Source organism: Ambystoma mexicanum, chromosome 8 (assembly GCF_040938575.1).
Source record: "Ambystoma mexicanum isolate Mex_15411 chromosome 8, UKY_AmexF1_1, whole genome shotgun sequence".
NCBI lineage: Eukaryota > Metazoa > Chordata > Amphibia > Caudata > Ambystomatidae > Ambystoma > Ambystoma mexicanum.
The window spans coordinates 1,518,170,034-1,518,191,132 of NC_090929.1; the positions used below are offsets into that span (position 1 = coordinate 1,518,170,034).

Below are 21,099 nucleotides of genomic sequence, written 5' to 3' on the forward strand. Positions count from 1 at the left end.
TAGACACTGCAAACTGCCACCAGCACCCTTTTGTAGCATGTCTCTTGGCTGAGAACATCAGGGTTCATTACTGACATCCAGGAGAAGCTCCTGGACATACCCTTCGCTGGCATGAACACTTCAGAGGTTTCCTAAGGAGACAGCCAAGTCGCTGGGGCTGGTGGTACAGCAACAGTGTCATGCAAGCCTTGCGGGCAGCGGCATGGGTTTTGGCCCCCTAGCCTCTTATGCCCAGAGGGGTAGAGGTTGGCGCCCTTGACCAGGCAAGGACCACGCTGTCCCTACGGGGGAAAAGGATGCAGTTCTCATAGAGGTTGTGCTTCCACCTCCCTGTTAGCCCTCTGCAACCCCGGGCGCAAAGTGAAGCAGACTTTCGCCATTCATCTCCTGGGGGGTGCAGGATATCCCTGTAGGGCGAGTACTGGAAAAGATCCACCTCAGACGCCTGGGCCTTATAGGGATACTGCCTTCTTTGTGCCTTTTGCCCTCCAGACCACCCACTTCTTCACCAACCCTTGCTTCCTGAACCTCTCATGCTGGAAGAGATCCATCCGAACCAGGAAAAAGGGTCCATAGAAATGACGCATCCTCGATATGCAGCTTTTGAACTTGTACTTGCACAAGGACAAGTTATAGTTGGTCATTGTGATGCTGGAAATGCATCGGAGGGACAGGGCCTCCTTATCCTTGTCCTTTATTGCCTTATGTATGTTCTGTCTTGTTTTACGTGCAGGAGTTCATGTGGGACTCCTGGCGGTGCAGCTCTTCCTGTGTTTGGTTTGGTGAACAGACCCTTGGGATACCCCTATGGCACCCATGGGTGGGGATACAACCCTGTACTCCTATTGTAAGTTCCTGGGCACCTGTGTGTGGCCCACAGAGCAGGGTACGGGCTGGTGGCAGCTCTGTGCTGAATTGACAGGTGCCCTGAGCGTCCTCCATTTTGGGATGCCCAGGCCCTGTCATTGGAATCGGTGGATTCCTGATAGGAAACAAAAAGGCCCCTGTGGCCTCTTGCTGTCTATCGCCTGTTACCTTACTTTTCCCGAAGTCCCGGGAACCCCTACTCTGTCCCTTCCGCTTGACTGGCTGTTGGGTGGAAGTTCCATATATGGTGGTGTGGGGAAGTCCAAGCCAGACTGGCAGGAGCCTCCCCAATGACTGTATGTTGTGGGTAGGCCCGTGGGGTGGGACCTGGGGAAATGGAGTGTGACGAATACGCATTCTGTGTTGTGGGTGTCTAGTATCTGGTGTTTGACACAATGACTGAGACAGCCCTGCCCGAAACTGGTATGAATGCTGTGTGTAGTGCTGAATGGCAGAGTGCTTGTCAGAATCCCCATTCTGTGTTGCGAGTGTCTGGATGGAAAAGAATGGCCTGAATGCACTGTGCACCTGATTGGCTGCCTGACGGCCTGACTGCCCTTTTGAGTGATTGGTTGCCTGAGTGTGACCCAGCAGAGTGAATGGGAGATCAAATGTATATCTGGGGGCCTCTCGCTGCTAGAAATCGTTCAGAAGCTGAAGTTGAAACTGATGCTTAACTTTGAATACCCACTGGAAGAAGAACTGCTGCTGCTGTCCTTCGCTAATCTGAAAGCTGCTGTGCCTTCAAGGAACTGATCCAAGAGAGGACCTGGCTAGGAGACCTCTCCCCGAGCTATGAGGGACCATCGTGCACCAGCTGATCTTTGCCAAAGCTCTCTGGTAGACAGACCTACGAAAGGCTGCCGACCGGAGACGGGGACTGCCGCGGAATCACAAAGAGACTCACCGGACAGCCGTCACCGACTGGAGCCGCCGTGCTCCCTTTGCCTAAGAAACGTTTGATCCAAGGTCTCCCATGTTCACCACCGTCGACTGCTTTCGTCCTGCCGGAGAAAGTTAAGGTCATCGACGACCGAGGAGAATCCACTGGTGGGTTTCCCGCCACCTGAAGACCGCAGGGGCGCCGGACGACTCGACGCCCTTGCTGGGCCAAAGTTCTTCAGTAACTCTTTGCTGATACGAACACTCGTCGTCGAAGTGCCCCACACACCTCAGTATGCAGGACGTTTTTGACCGATCGTCAACGAGCACCGCAAGAACTGAAGTTGCTGCCGCAACGACAGTGTTCACCCTTTTCTTCACCGAATCTTGACGACCCGTGGCTCCTGCCTGAAAGGGAGTGTACTCAAGAAGGGCCCGTCGACGATTCCTCAAAGAACTCTACGTAACCAGGTACTTTTGGGGTCGTAGACCTATTTAGAAGGAAATGAGGCTCTTGAGAACACAATATGGACTGGTCGTTTACGATATCTTTATTTACAGGTTGCCCAGGTGGGGGGGGGGGGGGATCCTCATACAGAACTCTGACTTGGTAGCTGAAGTACTGTTCTGCCTAACTGTTCTAACCAACTGTTTTCCTCCGAAGTCTATCATTGGTTCACTGGATCTATTGATTTGTGTGACATTTAAAACTGTCTAGTTAATGCACTTTTAAGGCATCAAAGTAATTGTGGTACCACGTAGAACTGTGTATATATTTGCCATTGTAGATTGACAGAGCACAAAGTGAGTTATTGTGTATATAACCGTGAACCTTAATGATTTAAAGACTGTATTTTAACTAATGCAGTGTGTGGACATTCCTGTGTGGGCGCTTGGGCACTACACTGTACTTAAGAACCAGCCTGCATCACCTCCTGAGAAGCTAGGCCTTAAATGCTCGTCCACGTTTGCCAAATAGAGAATCTTGGCTGGGGTCCTCTGTGCCTCTCCTCTGCCGTATAGAGAGTAGGAGTACAGACACCCCCCTCCGGTGTTTAGTCACTCTAGCCCAGATCCTCCAGGCTCTGTATTTGAATGACCGGCTAGTTTCCCTGGATATCCAGGATGCCTACTTCCATTTGGCTAACCACAAGAAGCACAGGAGGCACCCGAGATTCCAAGTGTGTGAACTGTCATTTCCTCTTCAAAGTCCTCCCTTTCGGCTTCTCTGCCCAGAGTTTTCACCAAGCTGCTAGCAGTAGTGGCAGCTCGCCTCAGGGGGGAAGGCGTTCATGTCTTTCCCTAGCTGGATGACTGACCCACTCACTAGATCTAGCGTGTGTGCACCTGTACCAGATGTGCAGCCCATTGCGCAGCTTGAGCTTCTCCCTTATCTTCAAGGAATCATGGGTTTTGCCATGCCAGTCCCTCCGATTTATCAAGACGGTCTTGGACACTCGCCTGGGTCAGGGTTTCCCCACCTGAGGACATAGTGGCGAACATCTTAAAGACGGTTCAGGTTTTCCAATGTCAGACGACTGTTCCAGCCTCTGCTTTTCTATGCTTGCTAGGTCTTATGCATCATGCATCTGGGTGGCACCGGAAGCCCGTATGCGCATGAGGTTGCTTCAGTGGCTCCTGAGCTCACAATGGTCTCAGTTTTAGGGACAGACTTCAGACAGTCTTCTGGTCTCAGAGCATGTCAGAAGACCTACAGTGGTGGTCTGTTAAGTATAACCTCATGAAGGGGGTTCACATTTCTGTCAATCTTGCCCACAAGTGATTCTAGTCAAGGATGAGTGCATGAAATCGTCCCTACAAGATGGGACGATGAGCGGGTTGTGGTCCCTGGGAGCACATCAGTCTACAGGAGCTGAGGGTGATCAGTTTGGCCCTGGTCGCTTTCCTTCCCTCTGTGAAAGACAAGATGGTACTGGTCCTCACGGACAATACTGTAACCATGAATTACCCTAACAAGAGCGGTGGCGTGGCTCCTTAGCACCGGTTACAGAACCAGTGCAATTGTGGTTCACGGCTCTGGAGAACGGCGTAGCTGATCTAGGCCCATCTTTCTGGCAAGGCGAACACTCTAGAGGATGGACTGAGTAGGTAGTCGTCAACATCCCACAAGTGTGAGCTCTGCCAGGAAGTTCTAGAGGAGCCTTTCTTTCTCTAGTGTACTTCCCAGGTGGACCTCTTCACTTCTATTGCTAACAGGAAGTGCAGGTGGTTCTGCTCCTGGGAAATTCCTCGTCCGGGAGCTCTGGGGGATGCTTTGACGGTCGAATAAGACTTTGACTTGCTCTCTATGCACTCTGGCAAATCCCTGTCATTCCGCTGGTTCTCAGGAGACTGTTCGGGGCCACAAGGACCTTGATTGCGCTGGAGTTGCTGGACATGGCCATCTGCCCTGGTGTAGACCCTCAAGAAAATCCAGACCATAACGAGAGGGGCTGAATTGTAGAAAACACAACTTTAATGATAATGCATTAACAGCCTGTCTCGTAAGACTGCAAAATTGGAAGCTCTCGACACGCCCTTATTAGACAATAGTATTTAAAGACTAAAACCACAAAATTAGAATAAGTTGTATACAATCTAAACATTAGATACAATCGCATTGTAACCATCCTATTGTCTCCTGCCTTTATAAAACCTAAGTCAGCATAAATTGCCCTATCCTAATTGGTTAGTACATTTCCCCAGTCTAATTGGTTAGTACAGCAACAGGTTACGTTTCAGATGTGCATCCCCCAAGATAACCTAAGCTTGCGCATTCGGTACGAAGAGCGAAATAAACTGCCCTCAGCAACAAACTAGATACATGGCCATTCTCTCCTGTGTGACCAGATATCTTGGCATCCCATGCTACTTACCACACCTGCTGCTCTCCCATCTTAAGGCATGTCATGCTTGTTATCGCATATTTGTCTGGCTATATCAAGGACGAAACCATGATTTCAGTGCTCGACTTCCTTGGGAAGTTTTTCACGAGCAAGCGTAACCGATGCCTATCTCTTAGAATTTAGCTAATATGTATGCTGCCAGGCCATACAGCCACGTACTCGACAGCCTGAAGGTGCTCTTGGATGCTGCAGAAACAAAACCTAATTACACTTTGCTAACTGAAGGTAAGCCCTTGTGGGGCAGATTGCGGTCCGATCGAAGGTCGCAGCTAATAGCAGAATGGATGATTTGAGCAGTGTCCGTGTACATATTTTCCTTTTTGGGAGCCGTACTGCTGTTTACTACAACTTCATGTCCATCGTTACATGCAGGGAAATTGCCTCATCCAATATGGCCACACCACTTACAAGCACCGGAGTGCATTGTAACGTTTTTGCCTGGTGTGGGCGTGATTGGTTATCTGGGTATTTATCCTGGTCAATCAGGGAGCCGGCAGGCGAACACCGGCCCCCCACCTCCCGTACCTCTATATCCACTCGTGGATGCACAACAGTATTCCTTCTCTGCTATCTCCCACTGTGACTTTCTCACCTACTACCATAACTCCGGCAGCAACTTAACTGTTCCCTTCTCTGCTTCAATAATTACTGTATCCACTGCCCCCCAACCCCATGCTATCCTACGATGCCCATCACACGCACGCTGGGCCTCCCGTATCGGCCACCGCTCCTATTAGTCACACACAAAAGACTTGCCAGCATCAGTTCTATGGTCAGCCCGTCAGCGATATTGGACTCCTACACATCCACACACCCTTTCTCCTTATACTATCTGCTGTCGTTGGTGGTTGACTCAATATTCCATTCACTACTACCAGTTTGCCCATACATGTTGCCCACCTACCTACAACCGCATATTTGATGTAGCAAGCTGCACCATGAGGTGAGGCTGTCGATACTATGCACCCAAACCTATGTTGCTATGTACGTACTTGTATCTGCATATTTTGAGTTGGCTCCCCGTACCATGAGGTGAGGCTGTCTAAATTGTGCACCCAAACCTATGTCTGGTAACATCTGTAACCACCTTCTTCAACAAAACTATTCCTGTAATGGCTGTAACCTGTACGTAACCAATGCAATGCAACTATTCTCCTAAGCAAAAGCGCCTATATGCCTTTGGGCGCTATATAAATGACAAAATAAATAAATATGGTAGAGACACTAATATAATGGCTGAACACTGAGGCCTACATCTTGATAGACTGGTTAATATTTGTGCTGCTAGCTCACCCTACTGCATACTTGGCAGTCCATGGACTCCCTAGAAGGAAGCAAGGCCTAATTCAATAATAGCAAAAACACTCAGGTTAATAGCAGTCCTTAAGCCTATATTTTCTCTTAAGTTTAGGACGGTGCACCCCCTTAACACTAGTGTCTTCTGTAGAGAATGGCCCTCCTCTCCCACTCTGAGGGAAGGGTCCTGCACCGAACCACCACAGCCTGAACCTTGATGTGTGTCTGCTGAATGCCTAAGATATAGGGAGTGGGATTTGTCCAAGGATGTTCTGGAAGTACACTGATCTGCCAGAAGACCTGCCACCTAGTGTGTTTGTTGGGTAAGATTTTCAAAGTAATGATAAATCTTCCTGACCTGTATCAACCCCAGAAACATTTTGATTTTACTGTTGGATAATTTTTCCTTGTACCTCTGAGTGGGAACCTTTTTCCACACTCATAGAATCTTTTACTCTTTTTATGGGTGTCATTTTTAAGACTCTCCATAGTGTCTTTTTAAAAGTTAACCTCTTTGACAACTTTTTGGCAATAAGTGCCTATTGTTGCTTGGTTGCCCTAGGGGGGAGTCCTGGGGACATACCAAGTGTCCCCTTTCTCATTATAAATATAAAAATGTTTACAAAGACAAACTTACCTTTAATGGCTGGTGTCAGTGAACCTTTTTATTAATTCGGTGCACCTTTACTGCAAGCTGTTAGCACAGCCCCGGTAATGGCACCCACGGGTGCCCCTTTTACCAAAATGGCCCCCGTCTGTCACCCCCCACCCACTGCCCCCATTTTAGTGTTCCTTGTCCTTTCCCCTCACATCCAGGGTGGGAAATTCCTTTGTGTGATTTTTATCTTCGGCTGGAGTCCTGTGGTCTCCCCGACCAGGCTCCAGAGGGTCTGTGAAGACAGGAAACAAAGGAGGAGTCAAACATTCTGCAGCCTTTGTCTTCCAGCCCGAGTGCAAGATTCCAGTTCAAAATGGGAGGCTGGCTGTCCAGAAAGGATTGCCAACCCTCCACGTTTGACTGTTGCAAGGCTGTTTGATTGATTGGCTGGCTTCCTGCATGAACTTTAAACTTGTACAAACTGAAATCTGTTTGAAATCTAAGTGGCCTGTTCCTAAGAGTAGCGTATCTTGTAATTGTTGGAGATCATGGTTTAAAATCATCTGGAATAAGTGTTCTAGCTGCTAGTTTGAAATCACAAGTGTTTTTAAACCAAGAAAAATGCAACAGAATTAAAATTTTAATTTAAGCCTGGCTAAAAGCCACCCAAACTGGAATATCTGCTTTCCTCACAGAAGCAAGGCCTCTCCCTCCAGTCCTCTCCAGCAGGAAATCACACCTATGTGATGATTATAGGATGGGGGAAGAATTTGGTCTGCAGGGGGAAGAAGACAATGGACATCCTCCAGCTGAAGGAAATGCAAAGTGTGAAGAGTATAAATGGACTCTGCCCTGGAGAAACGGGGAGGAGATGCTCCTGTTTCCCAGGGAGAGACCAAAGGGGTGGAGCTAAACCATTTGTTGCTTAACAAGGACAAAAGACACATTTTAAAAAGACTGATCACTTACTATGTAAAATTGTGCAAAATATAGAAATAACAGCATTGTTAATGTAATTTCTGGATGCACAGGTGAAAAGGCGTCAGAACTCTGACATGTTATGGGAAGAAACGTCGGAAAATGTGATATTACACAAAATGTATTTCTGATAGAAGTATGAAACTTTATACACCTGTGCCCATGTTCAACGCGCACATTTGTAGAAATTTGCTCTAAATTGGACATTGTATTCCAGATGAAAAGGGCAAAATTCTGTGAAAAGCAGACTTGATCCTACAGCGACGGGGCTTGGAGGAGTATCTGCTACACAAAATATATAATCTGTATACATGATTGTTATAGAGGTTGCACATGTGGAAATATGTATTGTACCAAAAGTAGATTTTGTGTTCAAGAGGCTAGGGTGGACTCTAGGCCTCATAAACCCACACCATAAAGATGACACACTGTTATTCTCCTATCAAGAAAGGGGGGGAGACCTTGACCAATCCCTGTCAAAGGGGCGAGCCTAGGATAAACCAGCAAACCCACCACTTTATCATAAGCATAAATAGAGACAGCTCAGCACTCAGAAGGACAGACAGATTCACCCACTATCCGAATGCTGGCGGAGCACCCTGTTGCAGAACCATCCATCTTACTTGCTCCAGACTCCAGAAACTTGGCAAAGCAGAAAGGCCCATTGCATAGCTGAACCATTTTCAGTTATGCCTTAAATTTCCAGAACCAACCCCAGAAACCTAAGGGGAACCAAAAGACAGCCGGGCTGTGCTGTACTGCTTGCCTGCTGAAAATATTTATCATCAGAACCAAAAGATCCAATCCAGTCCGGTGCTGTGCTGTGACCAGAGCCATTCCAGATGCGATCCAGTCTTGTGCCGTGCTGTGAACAGACCCAGTCCAATCCGATGTGCCCAGCAGTCTGTCTTGACCAGAATCCCTGACCAGAAATCTTGACTGACCAAAATCCTGACGGTTCCGTGTAAAAACATAACTAGTGAATATCTATAGATAGAACTGTCACTAGCATATGTACTGTCAATAGTTAATCCCCAACTTCAACCTACCCTATCTTGTCTTCAGAACTCAATATTGTTAGGAGTATTTTTGAATTGTCAGAACTTTTCTTGTGCTGAGTTTATTTGTATTCTAAAATCATATGTCATTAGTGTTGTGAGTAAATAAAGTGAATCCCAGAAAGAAACTAAGTATCCACCACGTGAAGGGTTCCCTGGCCAGGAACTGTGGAGATTCATGCGTGGCATTCTTTTTCCATAACTTCCTCAATTTCTGTGCTAGAAACTGAAAAGTTTGCCGCAAATTTCGTTTTAGGGAAATTCTGACACGTGTAAAACAGCTTTTGATTGCTTCCGACCTTAATTTTAATATTTCACATTGCTCCTTAGTATCAAATCATTGCTAGTGTTTGTGTGTAACTATCTAAAGTGGCTCCCATAAGAATTTCAATAGTTTAAATCATAATTAGTGTTTTTACCCAATCCATTCTCAAGAAAACCATTCTGACAGCTTGCCAATCAATTCTGTTTTTCTCTTGTGTTGCTGGGGGGAAGTTGGGATTGATAATTTGTTGCAATTCTGCCATTCCTGAATACCTGCTCTCTCTCCTCCTATCTCTTTACATTGCCTGTTGGGGGGTTGAGGGGTTTGCAGGGGGAACTAGTAACCACACTGCTATTTGATCTGAACACACACAGTATTATTTCTGTGCTGAATTGTTTTGCTCACTATTACTCCTTGTGTATTAAAGAGATTTAGCGTTACATCACCCCATTGGTGATCTTTGTGTACCCATTAAAACATAGTGTGATTGATTTGTAACTACATAAATATTTTAACTTTGCAACCCAGCCTGATTCTTGGTTCAGTGTGACCGGGGGGGTTCCAGGAGAGTGGCATGATATGAGTGGTACATCGTTCAGAATAAAATAATGTTTAGACAACAATAAATAAGGATTTCAGTTGTGCATTACACGCTAGGCGTTGACTTAGGTGTGTGCCGGATTGAAATCACTTAGTGTCTTCTGTGACCCTCAACTAACTCTAAAGTAAAGTATTTTGTTGTACTAACAGTCTTCCTTTGGAACACTGACTTTTGCTACTTAGGAACCTATCCTGACCTGCCTGTTGGACACTAGAACCCAGTGACCCCCCCTTTCTGCCACTGAGAACACTCATGCTCCAAGAATAAGGGAAAAACCTCTAAGGAATGGGCCTTTTGCCTAGAAAATAGAATAAGCGTTTAAAAGTTCCTTACTTGCGAAATAAGTTGGTTGGTAACTGTAACTCTGAGAGTGAACAGTTACAAAAGTTATTACTTACCTTAGAAATGTTCTGCCATTCTGAAAAGTATGTGTAACCGCTTTCTTTCCTTAGAAACTGTTTCACCATTCTAACAGAAAGTAGATGTAAGGGTATATTACTCCCCTGTGATTTGGTTGTGCCTCTTCACAAAAGTAATGCTGTTGGTTTCCCTTCACTATTCCTTTTTTTTTTTTAAACTTTTATTTTTGCTGGCAGTGGTAGATGACATATACACACATTAGGCCGATTATGATATAACAGTGCAATACAAATGTAATACATGGGGATGTACATAGGCAGCGAGGGATGACCCCCAGGGTGAGGAAAGCAAGACAGTGTTGCAGAGAATTCCGTACATAACAGTGGAGACCTAGGGAGAACCGACACTAGAGGAGGGGACATCAAGACCGTTAAGATAACTGTTGAAGGCAGTCCAAATGTTTTTTGGCCGGGAACGGAATGGGAGAGTAGTAATATAGTCTTCTTCACAGTTTCGGGACCAGGTCAGTAGATTCAGCCATTTCTGAAAGGTGGGAGGAGCAGCACATTTCCAATTTTGCAGGATACATTTTTTGGCTATTATACAACATATATTCAAGAGTTTGGCCTCTCCTCTGACCCCTTCATCCCCCCACACTCCGAACAACACCCCCATCGGGTCAGGCTCAATCGTCACATCGCAAATTTCGGACAGTGTTTTAAAGATCTCGTCCCAGAATGGGGCAAGTTGGGGGCAGTCCCAAAACATGTGGAGATGGCCAGCGTCTTCCGCTCTGCAGCGGGGACAGAGCCGCATCTCAGAGCGGGCAAACTTGGAGAGTCTACGCGGGGTATAGTATAGCCTATTCAGCAATTTGTATTGTATTGTCCGGTACCGGAAATTCAGGGATACCTTGCCGGTAAGGGAACACAATTTACCCCACAGATGGTCTGTAATGTCAACCCCCAGTTCAGAGGCCCAGTCGTCCCGGGCCCGCAAGGGCGGTGGTGTGGCAGCTGTGAGCTGGAGTTTATATAGCGATGAAACTACCCCTCGGGCCCCGCCAGAGTTGGCGATATAGGCAACAGCGGGATGGTCAGGGGGTTCGTTGGGGAACACAGGCCAAGCGGTCCGGAACGCTGCTCGGAGTCTGTAGTATTGCAGCAGTTCCAGCGGTGTACCAGCGTGGGATGGCTTCCAAGTCTGTGGTGTTATAAACACCCCATCCGGATAGAAGTCAGTTAGGGCCAGGTATCCTAGGGACCGCCAGTGACGCGCCAGAGCTATGTCATTCGTGGGTTCCAACCCGGGGAGCTGCCAGGCGGGGAGCCACTTATAGTATGGGTGTTCCGCGGAGCCTGCAGCAAACAACCGCCCCCAGGCTGATAGTGTGGTCTGGACTGGATCTATAGGTGAGTCAGGTACGTACCGACGATGTAAAATTAGAGTCATGATATTGGCGCCGGAGGCAGCAAGGTTTTCAAGCTTGACGTGCGGGCGAGGGGAGGGTCCGGGGTACCAGTAAGTGGCAAATTGTGCCTGCGCTGCTATCCAGTATCGCATCAGGTCAGGGGCCGTGAACCCGCCTCTGTCGTAGGGCAGAGTCATATCCCCCCACTTTTTCCGCACAGCACCGGAGTGCCACAGAAACTGCGCACATAGCCTGTGCAGATCAGTGAAGTATTTCCTGCCAGGCCATATGGGAACATTTGTGAATGTGTACAATAATTTGGGAAGCAGTATCATCTTAACCAGTGATAACCGCCCAGCAAGTGACAACGGGAGAGGGCGCCAGCGCGCGATCTTGGTTTCAGCTAATTCTGCCACTGCTAGGTAATTGCTAGTCAAGAGGGTCTCCTTGGTCAAAGACACCTGAACTCCCAGATATTTAATCCCGTTGGGGGACCAGCGGAGTGGGTATTCAGTGGCCGGCTGGAGCGTGGAATGTGTGAGGGGGAAAATTTCGGATTTGGTGTAGTTGATAGTAAAGCCTGAGTATGTTCCGATACGAGTGATGTCCCGAAGGAGAGGGTCAAGGTGGAGATCTGGGCTCCTGACGAAAAGCAGGATGTCGTCAGCGTAGAGCGAGATAATTTCGGGTGTACCCTGGAGGCGTATCCCTTTGCATGAGTGACGCTCCCTGACATAGTCCGCCATGGGCTCGATGGCAAGGGCAAACAGGATCGGGGAAAACGGGCAGCCCTGTCGGGTGCCACGAGAGAGAGGAAACAAGGCAGATGTTTGGGAGTTGACGCGAACCCTGGCGACTGGGGATGTGTATAATAGTTTGATGTATGCGATCATCCTGGGTCCGACGCCCATGTTTTCCAGGACCAACCACATGTACTTCCAGGACACCATATCGAAGGCCTTCTGGGCGTCCAAGGTGACCGCCACCGCACACACGTTTTGACTGATACGAGCCATGACGTTAAGGAGCCGTCTAATATTGTGCGATGTGGATCTACCAGGGACAAAGCCGGATTGGTCCTCATGTACCATGTATGACATAATAGGAATGAAACGATTGGCGAGCACCTTGGCGAAAATTTTCGTATCCAAGTTCATGAGTGATAGGGGCCGATACGAACCACAGTCATCTGCTGGTTTGTCAGGTTTGAGGAGGACCGTAATAACGGCTTCACGTAGAGACGAGGGAAGGCATCCCAGCCGGAGGGCCTCATTCCATACCTCTAGCAATTCGGGTCCCAAAATGGCCACATGCTCCTGAAAGAATTCAGCCGTAAGCCCGTCGGGGCCCGGCGCTTTCCCCTTCGGGAGACTTGATATGGCTTCCACTATCTCATCTAGTGTAATGGGGGAGTCTAACTGTTCTCTCGTTGCCGGGGAGACGATAGTGGTGGGTATCTGGTCTAAAAGCTCGCGCATATGGGATTCGCTATGTTCAGGGGGTTGAGAGTATAGTTTGGAATAGAAGCTTGTGAAGACCTCCAGTATGCCCTGGTCGGACCACTGAGTCGTTCCATGATTATCCTTAACACTGGTAATGTGGGCTTGGCCCCATTCCCCCCTGGCCAGGGCAGCGAGTGTCTTGCCGGGTCTATCTCCCTCACCGTATTTCCGTGCAGCCTGTGGACGACTGAAGTACTGCACTTCCCTGATTGCCTGTTCATTGAAGATCTTGAGTTCTTCACTGATCTGGGAGAGTATACCAGGGTCAACGGAGGCCGGGTGGGCCCGTTCCAGGTCACGTAGCTTAGTTTCAGTGCGTGATAGGGTGGCTCTTATGGATTTGAGCACCCCCGACTCCCTAGAGATGGACGCCCCCCTAATGAAGACTTTGAAGGCGTCCCAGCGGATCCCCCGGGTGGTGTCCTGTGGTGAGTTGTTGTCGAAGTAGGACTGGATATCTGCAAGTATGTCTGCTCTAAAAACTATGTCCTGTAGGGCAGCAGATTTAAAGCGCCATGTGTTAATAGTGGGGGTAGGCATGCCCATGTCAACAGACAACAGGATCGGTGAGTGATCAGATAGTGTGCGAGCGAGTATACATGTCTTGGAAACCCTACCTAGCATAGGACCAGATAGTAGGAACAGATCGATCCTGGACGAACTGTCGTGGACCGATGAGTAGAAGGTGTATTCCCGAGTTGACGGATGTAGAGCTCCTCATGCGTCATGAATGTCAAGTGTCTTGCAGTGGGATAGGAGTCTGCGCGCTGCACCCGACGGGGGCCTGGACGCTATGCCAGTCCTGTCCAGGGAGGTGTCCAGAATAAAGTTCATATCCCCACCCCAGACGATTTGCACATCCGTGTATCCCAGCAGTATGGAGACCACCTGGTCAATAAATTCGGGGGAGTCGACGTTGGGGCCATAAGTATTTACGAGCAGGTAATCTCTATTGGCAATGGCGCAGTACAGCACAATGTATCTTCCACAAGGGTCTATGTAGCTCTTATGGAGGACAAACTTAAGAGACTTGTGGATCAATGTTAGGACTCCTCTGGCGCGTGTGGAATAAGAAGTAAAGTATCTGTGGGGACCCCAGGTAGGCGCAATGCTTCTGGCCAGTGGACCAGTGGAGTGTGTCTCTTGCAGGAGCAGTACTTTGCAGCCGTGTCTATTGGCATAAGCCATGATCCTGCGGCCCTTGGTGTAATTACTTAGGCCTCGGACATTCCATGACATTATCGTCACTGACATCTTAGCGCTTCAGACAAGAATATCACTAAACACAATAGCCATGGAGGACAATCTCCCATTAGGTGATACTCGCCCCAGTGCCCCCCTCCGTGTGCTGCAGATTCAGTCCCCAGAGTCCCCGATCCCAGGGTGATTGTGATTGAGACAATTGCATGCATCTCTACGGTTTTAATGAACATCCCACGAAATTTGTTGAATTTCAAATAAAAGAGTGAGCATGCACAAGTATAGGTGAGCCGGTGCGTATCTCCCTGCCATTCCGCCACTGCCTTTTTCTAAAACATTTCCCGGGTAACAAACCATACCTCCCCCCACCCTCACTGCCCACCCCCAACTTGCAGTGTAAATCCCTTGCCCCCAAAAAAATGTGTCACCAACAGGTCCGATTCTCCCCGAGGGGTGGAGTTCGGAGGGCGAAATCCAACAGGGATAAGGCCCATTCTGTGCCCAACAGGGGCACCAAAGCAGTGACAACCAATAAACCAAAACCGTTGCCATTGCAGCGAGGTGTGCTGTAGCCGTGTGGGTGGTTCTTAGACGAAGATGTAGGACAGACAAGGCTGTCGTGAGTAGGTTCTGCGATGAGCGGATCTAAAGACAGGAGCCCATGTCCAGCAGAGCTTTGCGGGAGAGACCAGAAAGAAGGAAGTTCTAGGGTTCGTAGACAATGCGATGCTCCGAACCGCAGGGGGAGCATTGTCTGCCGTGGTTGGGTCTAGTCTCAGCCCGGTCAGGCGCTGGGGGAGCCTGATGCGATGGATCTGTAGTGTGCTGTTTCCATATGCACGTTCAAGGTGACGGATGTTCCAGATGGAGAAATAGTGACCGGCCCGAGTTACCACTCATCACCCCTCATCAACCGGGGCCCCCGCCGGGCTGGGGAGCGGCAGGTGCATCTCAATGAATTTCACTGCCTCCTCTGGAACAGTGAAGAAATAAAGTTTCCCATTATGTGTGATTTTGAGGCGAGCCGGGAATAAGATGGCATACGGAACGTTACGTTCTCTGAGCAGCTTTTTAACTCCGATGAACTGACGCCTCTCCTGCTGGACCGCTATTGAGAAGTCCGGGAAGATCCTTATAGTATGAGATTCGAGGCGCAGGTCTCCTTTCTCTCGTGACAGCCGGAGGATGAGGTCTCTGTCCCGATAGTTGAGGATCCTGGCTATAATGGGTCTTGGGATGTCGCCCGGTTTGGGCCTCGGTGACAGAGCCCGATGAGCGCGCTCAACGGTGAAGTATGGGGACAGGACCGGGTTGCCCAGGAGGTCCTTAAGCAGGGATTCCACAGCATCTTCCATGCGGCCCCTGAGGGCATTCTCAGGGACACCGACGATCCGCAGATTATTTCTGCGAGAGCGCGATTCAAGGTCGTCGCACTTCGCTTTCACACTGCGCATGTCGCGTGACAGGGACGCCACTGTGTCCTGTAGTGCATGTAATTCGTCCTCATTGGTAGATATACGATTTTCAGCGTCGCTGATTCTGGTCCCCGCCTGATCCATCCGCGTTTTTAGGGAGGCAACATTGGCATTGATGTCGTCTAATTTCTCATGAAAAGACGCAAAGTTTTTGGCCATCGATTCCATAAGCGTGGTCAGGTCTGGGGGTGCGGGAGTGGGGTGATGGTCAGCTTCCAGATCATCTTGGATGGGCGAGTCCTGCTCCGCCTCTCCCCTCGGGACAGCTTTAGTGAATCTGTCCATGGCACCCCCTTTATGGTTCCCCTTGACCTTGCCAGGCATTGTTATAGGATCACGGACTACGCAGACAGAGGGCCCGGCCACAGGGGGGAAGAGTATGGTCCCAGGTCAGGGGTGCAGACTGTAAATGTTGGGATTACTCCAGCCGGTATGTGAGCAGGGCCCAGGAGGGGCACGAGTATGCAGGGATCAACTGGTACGGTGGTGTGAGGTGGTTCCAGGGATTGCCAGTGAGAAGGTGCTAAGACCACAGGGTCAGCCGCATCTGGGGGGTGGCGTCACGGCACAGGTGAGGGAGCGGGGTATGCCCTACTGGTTGTCGTTCCGCCTGCCACCCCGTTGAAACGCCAGAGTCACACAGGGGTTTGGGGCCAGTGTCTACCAGGCTGCTGGGGCAAGAGGTGCGCGCCCCGGGTGGGACCCACGCCGAGGGGCGCAGGGCCAGATGTAAGTACTCCAGGGGGGGTCCCTGTACAGCCCCCAGCAGGACGTGAGCGGGCGGCAGCTCCACGCCACCGGGGAGCGGAGCCAGACGGGAGATGTTAGGCGCCGGGGCTCGCCTGGACGAGGGCGCCGCAGCGCGCTGCACGATACGGGGACAGGTCGGGCCGCAGTCCGCCCGCCCCCCCAGGAAGAATGAACAGAGGAGCAGCGGTGGGGGAGGACGGAGGGCAAAACGATCCCCCCCTTGGCAGGGACCAAGTTGGCGCTGGCAGCCGCTTCTCACCTCGGGGGGAGCCGCTCCACGCTCCCCAGGGCCGCGACACCCTACGTGGGATGATGAAGAAGGTCCACAGCCGGATGGGCGGCGGGCGAGGCCGGGGCGCGCTCCGGCGATGGCCCCCGCCGCAGACCACCGGCTCGCCGCGGAGTCCCCAGGAACGCGATCAGGCCGCAGTCCGCCCAACAGAGCGCCAGGAGGGGCAGGCGGGCCGAAAGGCGGGGGCGGGATCCAAGTCAGTGCCGTCAGCGCCGCGGCCTCCGCGATAAAGAGGGCCGCAACGGCAGAAGGTCCAGTCCGGGGCTCCCCAGGGACGAAGAACAGCCGGAGCCCCCCCGGCGGCAGCACAGCGATGTAGGGCAGCGGTATTGCAGGTAGCAGGAAAGAAACGCACGCTGTGGCCGCAGATGTAAGCGGATTTCTCCCGATCCCACACGGAGCTCAGTGGCTAGGCAGCCATCTTGGGCTGCTCCACAGCGCCACCTCCCCCTTCACTATTCCTGTTAGTATAAATGTATGAGTGTCTCCAACTGGGTCTTGCTTCCCCTGACTTGCTGTTAACCTGTCCAGAATAAGTCTGCCTTGGGTTTTACCTAGCTAGAATAACCTTGAGTCATTCAGAAAGAGTAACATCGGGTTTTGCTTTCCCTGGTCTGTTTAGACAGACACAGAGTCTTAGGTTTACACCTGCCTGGCTCCTGTAAAAAGTGTATACATTTTAATTACCTTGAGCATAACTGTTATCCAAAAATAAGTTAGTTATTGCTTCCTTTAGTCTGTGAACTGAAAAGCAACTGTAAATGAATATTACACCCAAGGTCCAACTCCCCTAGAATAACTTTGTTAGCCAGAATCAGAGTTATAGGTGTTTTACCGTTCGTAGAATAAGTGTTCCTCTATTCACAAAACGTATATTGTCCAGTTGGTTTACTAAGTTATTTCTTGCTGAGCGTCACGGTACAACTGCTAGGGTCTGCTACCCCTATATTAATGAAGGTAATCTAAAATAAGTATTGGTTTGACTTACCTCGAACTCCTGTTAGGTGTTCCAAATTAGGTTATATGCTTTGGTCTGTGTACCTTCCAGCATAGTGTTGTTTTTATAATTGTGGTTATTTATAATGGGATAGTACTTATTTCCCCCAAAATGTATATGGGCCTACTTGTATTTAAATAAACAATTTAGTTTTTACAATACATAGTGTTTCAGTGTTTATTTGGACCTGTATTACAATTTGATTTGTACTGATTTTACAGCCCTCTCTCCCTCCTAAAATGAGCATGGCTGCTCGGTCTATGCTACCCTGAACTCAGGTGGTACAGCCTTCAACTAAGAGTGGAGTCTTGTACTGCTTCAGTTGAATGGTTGTACAAAGCCCTTAGCTGGACATCAGAAGAACTGTCCTAACAGTTTAAGCCGCAGGTAGTTTCAGCTTGCTACTGGGCGAGGGATCTGGACCCTTTTGCTTGCTCTTCTTCCTGCCTTTTGGAATTTCTTCTCTCTTTGACCCGGACAGGCCTGCAGATTGGTACAGTGAGGGAATCTCACTGCCATTTCGGTCATTTAGAGGACCCCGGAGCCAGCGCTCCTTGTTGATGATCTCCACAGTTCAATTCCTGAGGGGTCTGTTTCCCCCACGCCAGTTGCTCCAGCATTGGATTGATCCCCTTCATTCTTGTTCTTCAAGACTGTGTACCCTTAAGGAGATTTTACTGGTTGCCATCACTTCCGCAAGATGGGCGTTAATCCTCCCTACTCAATTTTCTCCAAGGAGAAGGCAGAGGAGAGTTTCCATCAGCTAGATCAGGTGGGTAACCTCGTTCTAAGTCTCTCAGACAAGGGAGAACAGGTCTGATGCCCATCTTTTTGTTGGTTACTTGGGGGCCCGAGCGGGTAGGGCAGTTATGAAACAGACCTTGTCTTGAAGGATCATTCTCTGCATCTCGTAAGGCGACTATCTGGCTGACAATTAGGTCCCTGAAGGTCTTGGGGCTCACTGCACCAAAGGGCTGGCCACCACCTGGGTTCTGCAGCACGCTGTGCCTGTTCTGGATATCTACCAAGCAGCTACATGGGCTTCCTTGCACACATTTGCTAAGCATTACTGCTTGGATTCATTGTCTGGTCAGGGACTTGTTAAGGCAGAACTGTCTTTCCCAGTTTTCTGCTTTAGGTGGTGTCCTTACTACCCTCCCTCCTCCAGCTTATTGTACTGCTTTGGTAGTCCATCATAGATGAGCGATTCATGGGAGGAAGGAGTCCATTAGAAGAGCCAATGACTTGGCTCTCTGGAATGTTTTTTTTCTGATGGACGTTCCTTCCACAGATTCCACATCACCCTCCATACCTGCCCATCTTGGGGTAGCTAGTACACCTTAGTGCTGTGGTCCCTAATGTCTGAGTGCTAGGGAAAAAGGGTTGAACTGAGGTCACAGGGCATGGTGCCTCTATAGATAATGGCCACAACGTCATGTTGTGCGGAGCAGCTGCGCCCCCTGACAGAAAAGGTTTCCAAAGAGCAGCTTGCGCTGTATCATAGATGAGGAATCTGTGGGAGGAACATCCATGAGAAAGAGCATTACCGAGAGAAAAGTAATTTGTACATACCCTGGTTTTAAGGACTCGCAGGCCACTATAGCCATCTGGCTAGTTTCATGTATCCTGGAATGCTACAACCCAAGGTAAATTACTCTACCTAGAGGTGTGCACCACTCATCTAGTGAGGGGGAAAAAAATCAGCTTTGGTGACTTACTAGGGGCTTGGAGGGACATCGACAAGGCAGCAACTTGGGACACGCTGCATGCTTTCTTCAATTATTACTCCCTGACACTAGCACCAGATCTGGGTCTCAATTCGGGCAGGCGGGATAGATGTTCATTCCTTGGATTCCTCATCGCCCATTTGACCTACCTCGCTTGGTGGATAGCTATTAGTTTGGTACTGCCGCTCCTCAGCATCGGAGTGCTGGGAAAAAAGGGTAGAACTTAAGTCACGGGGCCCAGCGCCTCAATACATACAGGTCGCAATGTGATATTCGGTGCGTAGAGGCATCGGGTGGAGGTAACGCAGAGCTGTGTTGGGCTGCTTAGCAGCGGAAATGTTTATAAGAGCAGCTGCCCTGTGAGGTAGGTATCAAAGATGAGGAATCTGTGGGAGGAACATCCATCAGAAAGAGCATTACTGAAAGGTAAGTAATTTGTTCTTGAACCATATTATTTCAGTTTTCTTAGTTGGCATCATAATGTAAAGTTGTCCATTTAAATTTACATTAATGCCTCGGAATCCTAATTCCCTGCCTTTTTTCTATTCAGCATTTTTGCAAGGGCACGTGCGTTCTATACGAATACAAGGTCTAAAGCATAGTTGGCACAGATGTAGAATAGACTTTTGAATACCAGTTATTTTGCTGTTAATGCGCTTTGCTATAGCATTGGTTGTCTTGTATGTTTCAACATCCAAGACTTCTCTTACTGTTTTGTTTTAGAATGAGAAATGTCATCTACTGATTGAACACGAGACCCAGAAGCTAAAAGAGTTGGATGATGAGCACAGCCAGGAATTGAAGGAGTGGAGAGAGAAGTTAAGGCCAAGAAAAAAGGTAATAGAAATGTAATTATTACATACAGTGATAATCCGAAAAGATTCCTAATCGACATCTGAGACTGATATTGAAGAACCAATTTAGTCATTAGGAAGGGTGTTCAAGAGCTGCCAGGAAATGCGATATGTAGTAACTGCGTCACTGTTGTCAATTATACAATTTTCATGTTGCTGTTCGCTGACTACTACACAAGTTTTAGCTCTCTGTACACCATTGTGGTCACCCATATTTATGGAAATGATTAAGGGATTTCTAGGGATTGCTGTTTCATCCTCTATAAAAGTGCTTGCAGCTCCCAGGATTCTCCATTTTCGGGCACGTTTTCACTTGAGACACTAGCATCCAGGGAAGCATAGCGAAGGTACTGGTGCTTGTATGCACTACACTGTTGTAAAACAGAAAGCCAGCTGTTTGATTGTATACGCATTGTTAGCAATGGTTAGCACTCTGCTGCAACATATAAAATCCCATTTCTTACTCTTTGTGCACCTTTTATAACTACTTCTGTGTGGTGCTTATCGAGCTGGCAACACTATGTTCTACGTCAACAAATGGGGAACGTGGTAGCCTCCCTTGGCAGTGAATCTGGGAGTGGGCTCTCAATTGCTTCATTTTCCTTCATGCTGTTCATCTACGAGGTCTGGCCAATGTGGGAGCTGACTGGGTCCGCGCATTTTTTTAAGCTAGCCAAGAATGTCAACTCCACTTTCTGGTGGTGGATCAGATTGTCGAGAAGTGGGGAACGCTACATGTAGATATGTGTGCGACCACCAAGTAAAGGACCTCTAGCTCTCGTGGTGGCCAACATGACAGTGTATGCGTTTTCTTCGGTTCCACTCATCCCCAAGTTGGTAGCCAAGTGGGTTTTGCATCAGTGATCCTTATCACCCGTCATTGGCCGTTAAGCTTTAGTTCATAGATCTGATAATGCTCTTGTTAAGATGGATTTTCAGAACCAGCCCTGTGGGATGGTTCTGGGAGGCTACCCTAGTTGATGAACAGTGCAATTGACACTTGGATCTATCCAAACTCTATCAAGGTAAGTGTGGTAAGGCAGACTTCATGAGATATGCGTTTGGTGTACTAGTACAGTT

The 21,099-nt window shown here is 48.9% G+C and overlaps 1 protein-coding gene across 3 annotated transcripts in view; it reads left to right on the forward strand.

Moving 5' to 3' along the window:
- The window catches only part of SLK (STE20 like kinase), a 985,407-nt gene that overhangs the window by 869,904 nt on the left and 94,404 nt on the right, over positions 1-21,099 (forward strand). For all 3 annotated transcript variants that reach the window (XM_069611736.1, XM_069611737.1, XM_069611738.1), the window contains one exon: positions 19,889-20,002. In XM_069611736.1, coding sequence (XP_069467837.1) covers positions 19,889-20,002 — 114 coding nt within the window. The remainder of the gene's footprint in view (positions 1-19,888; positions 20,003-21,099) is intronic.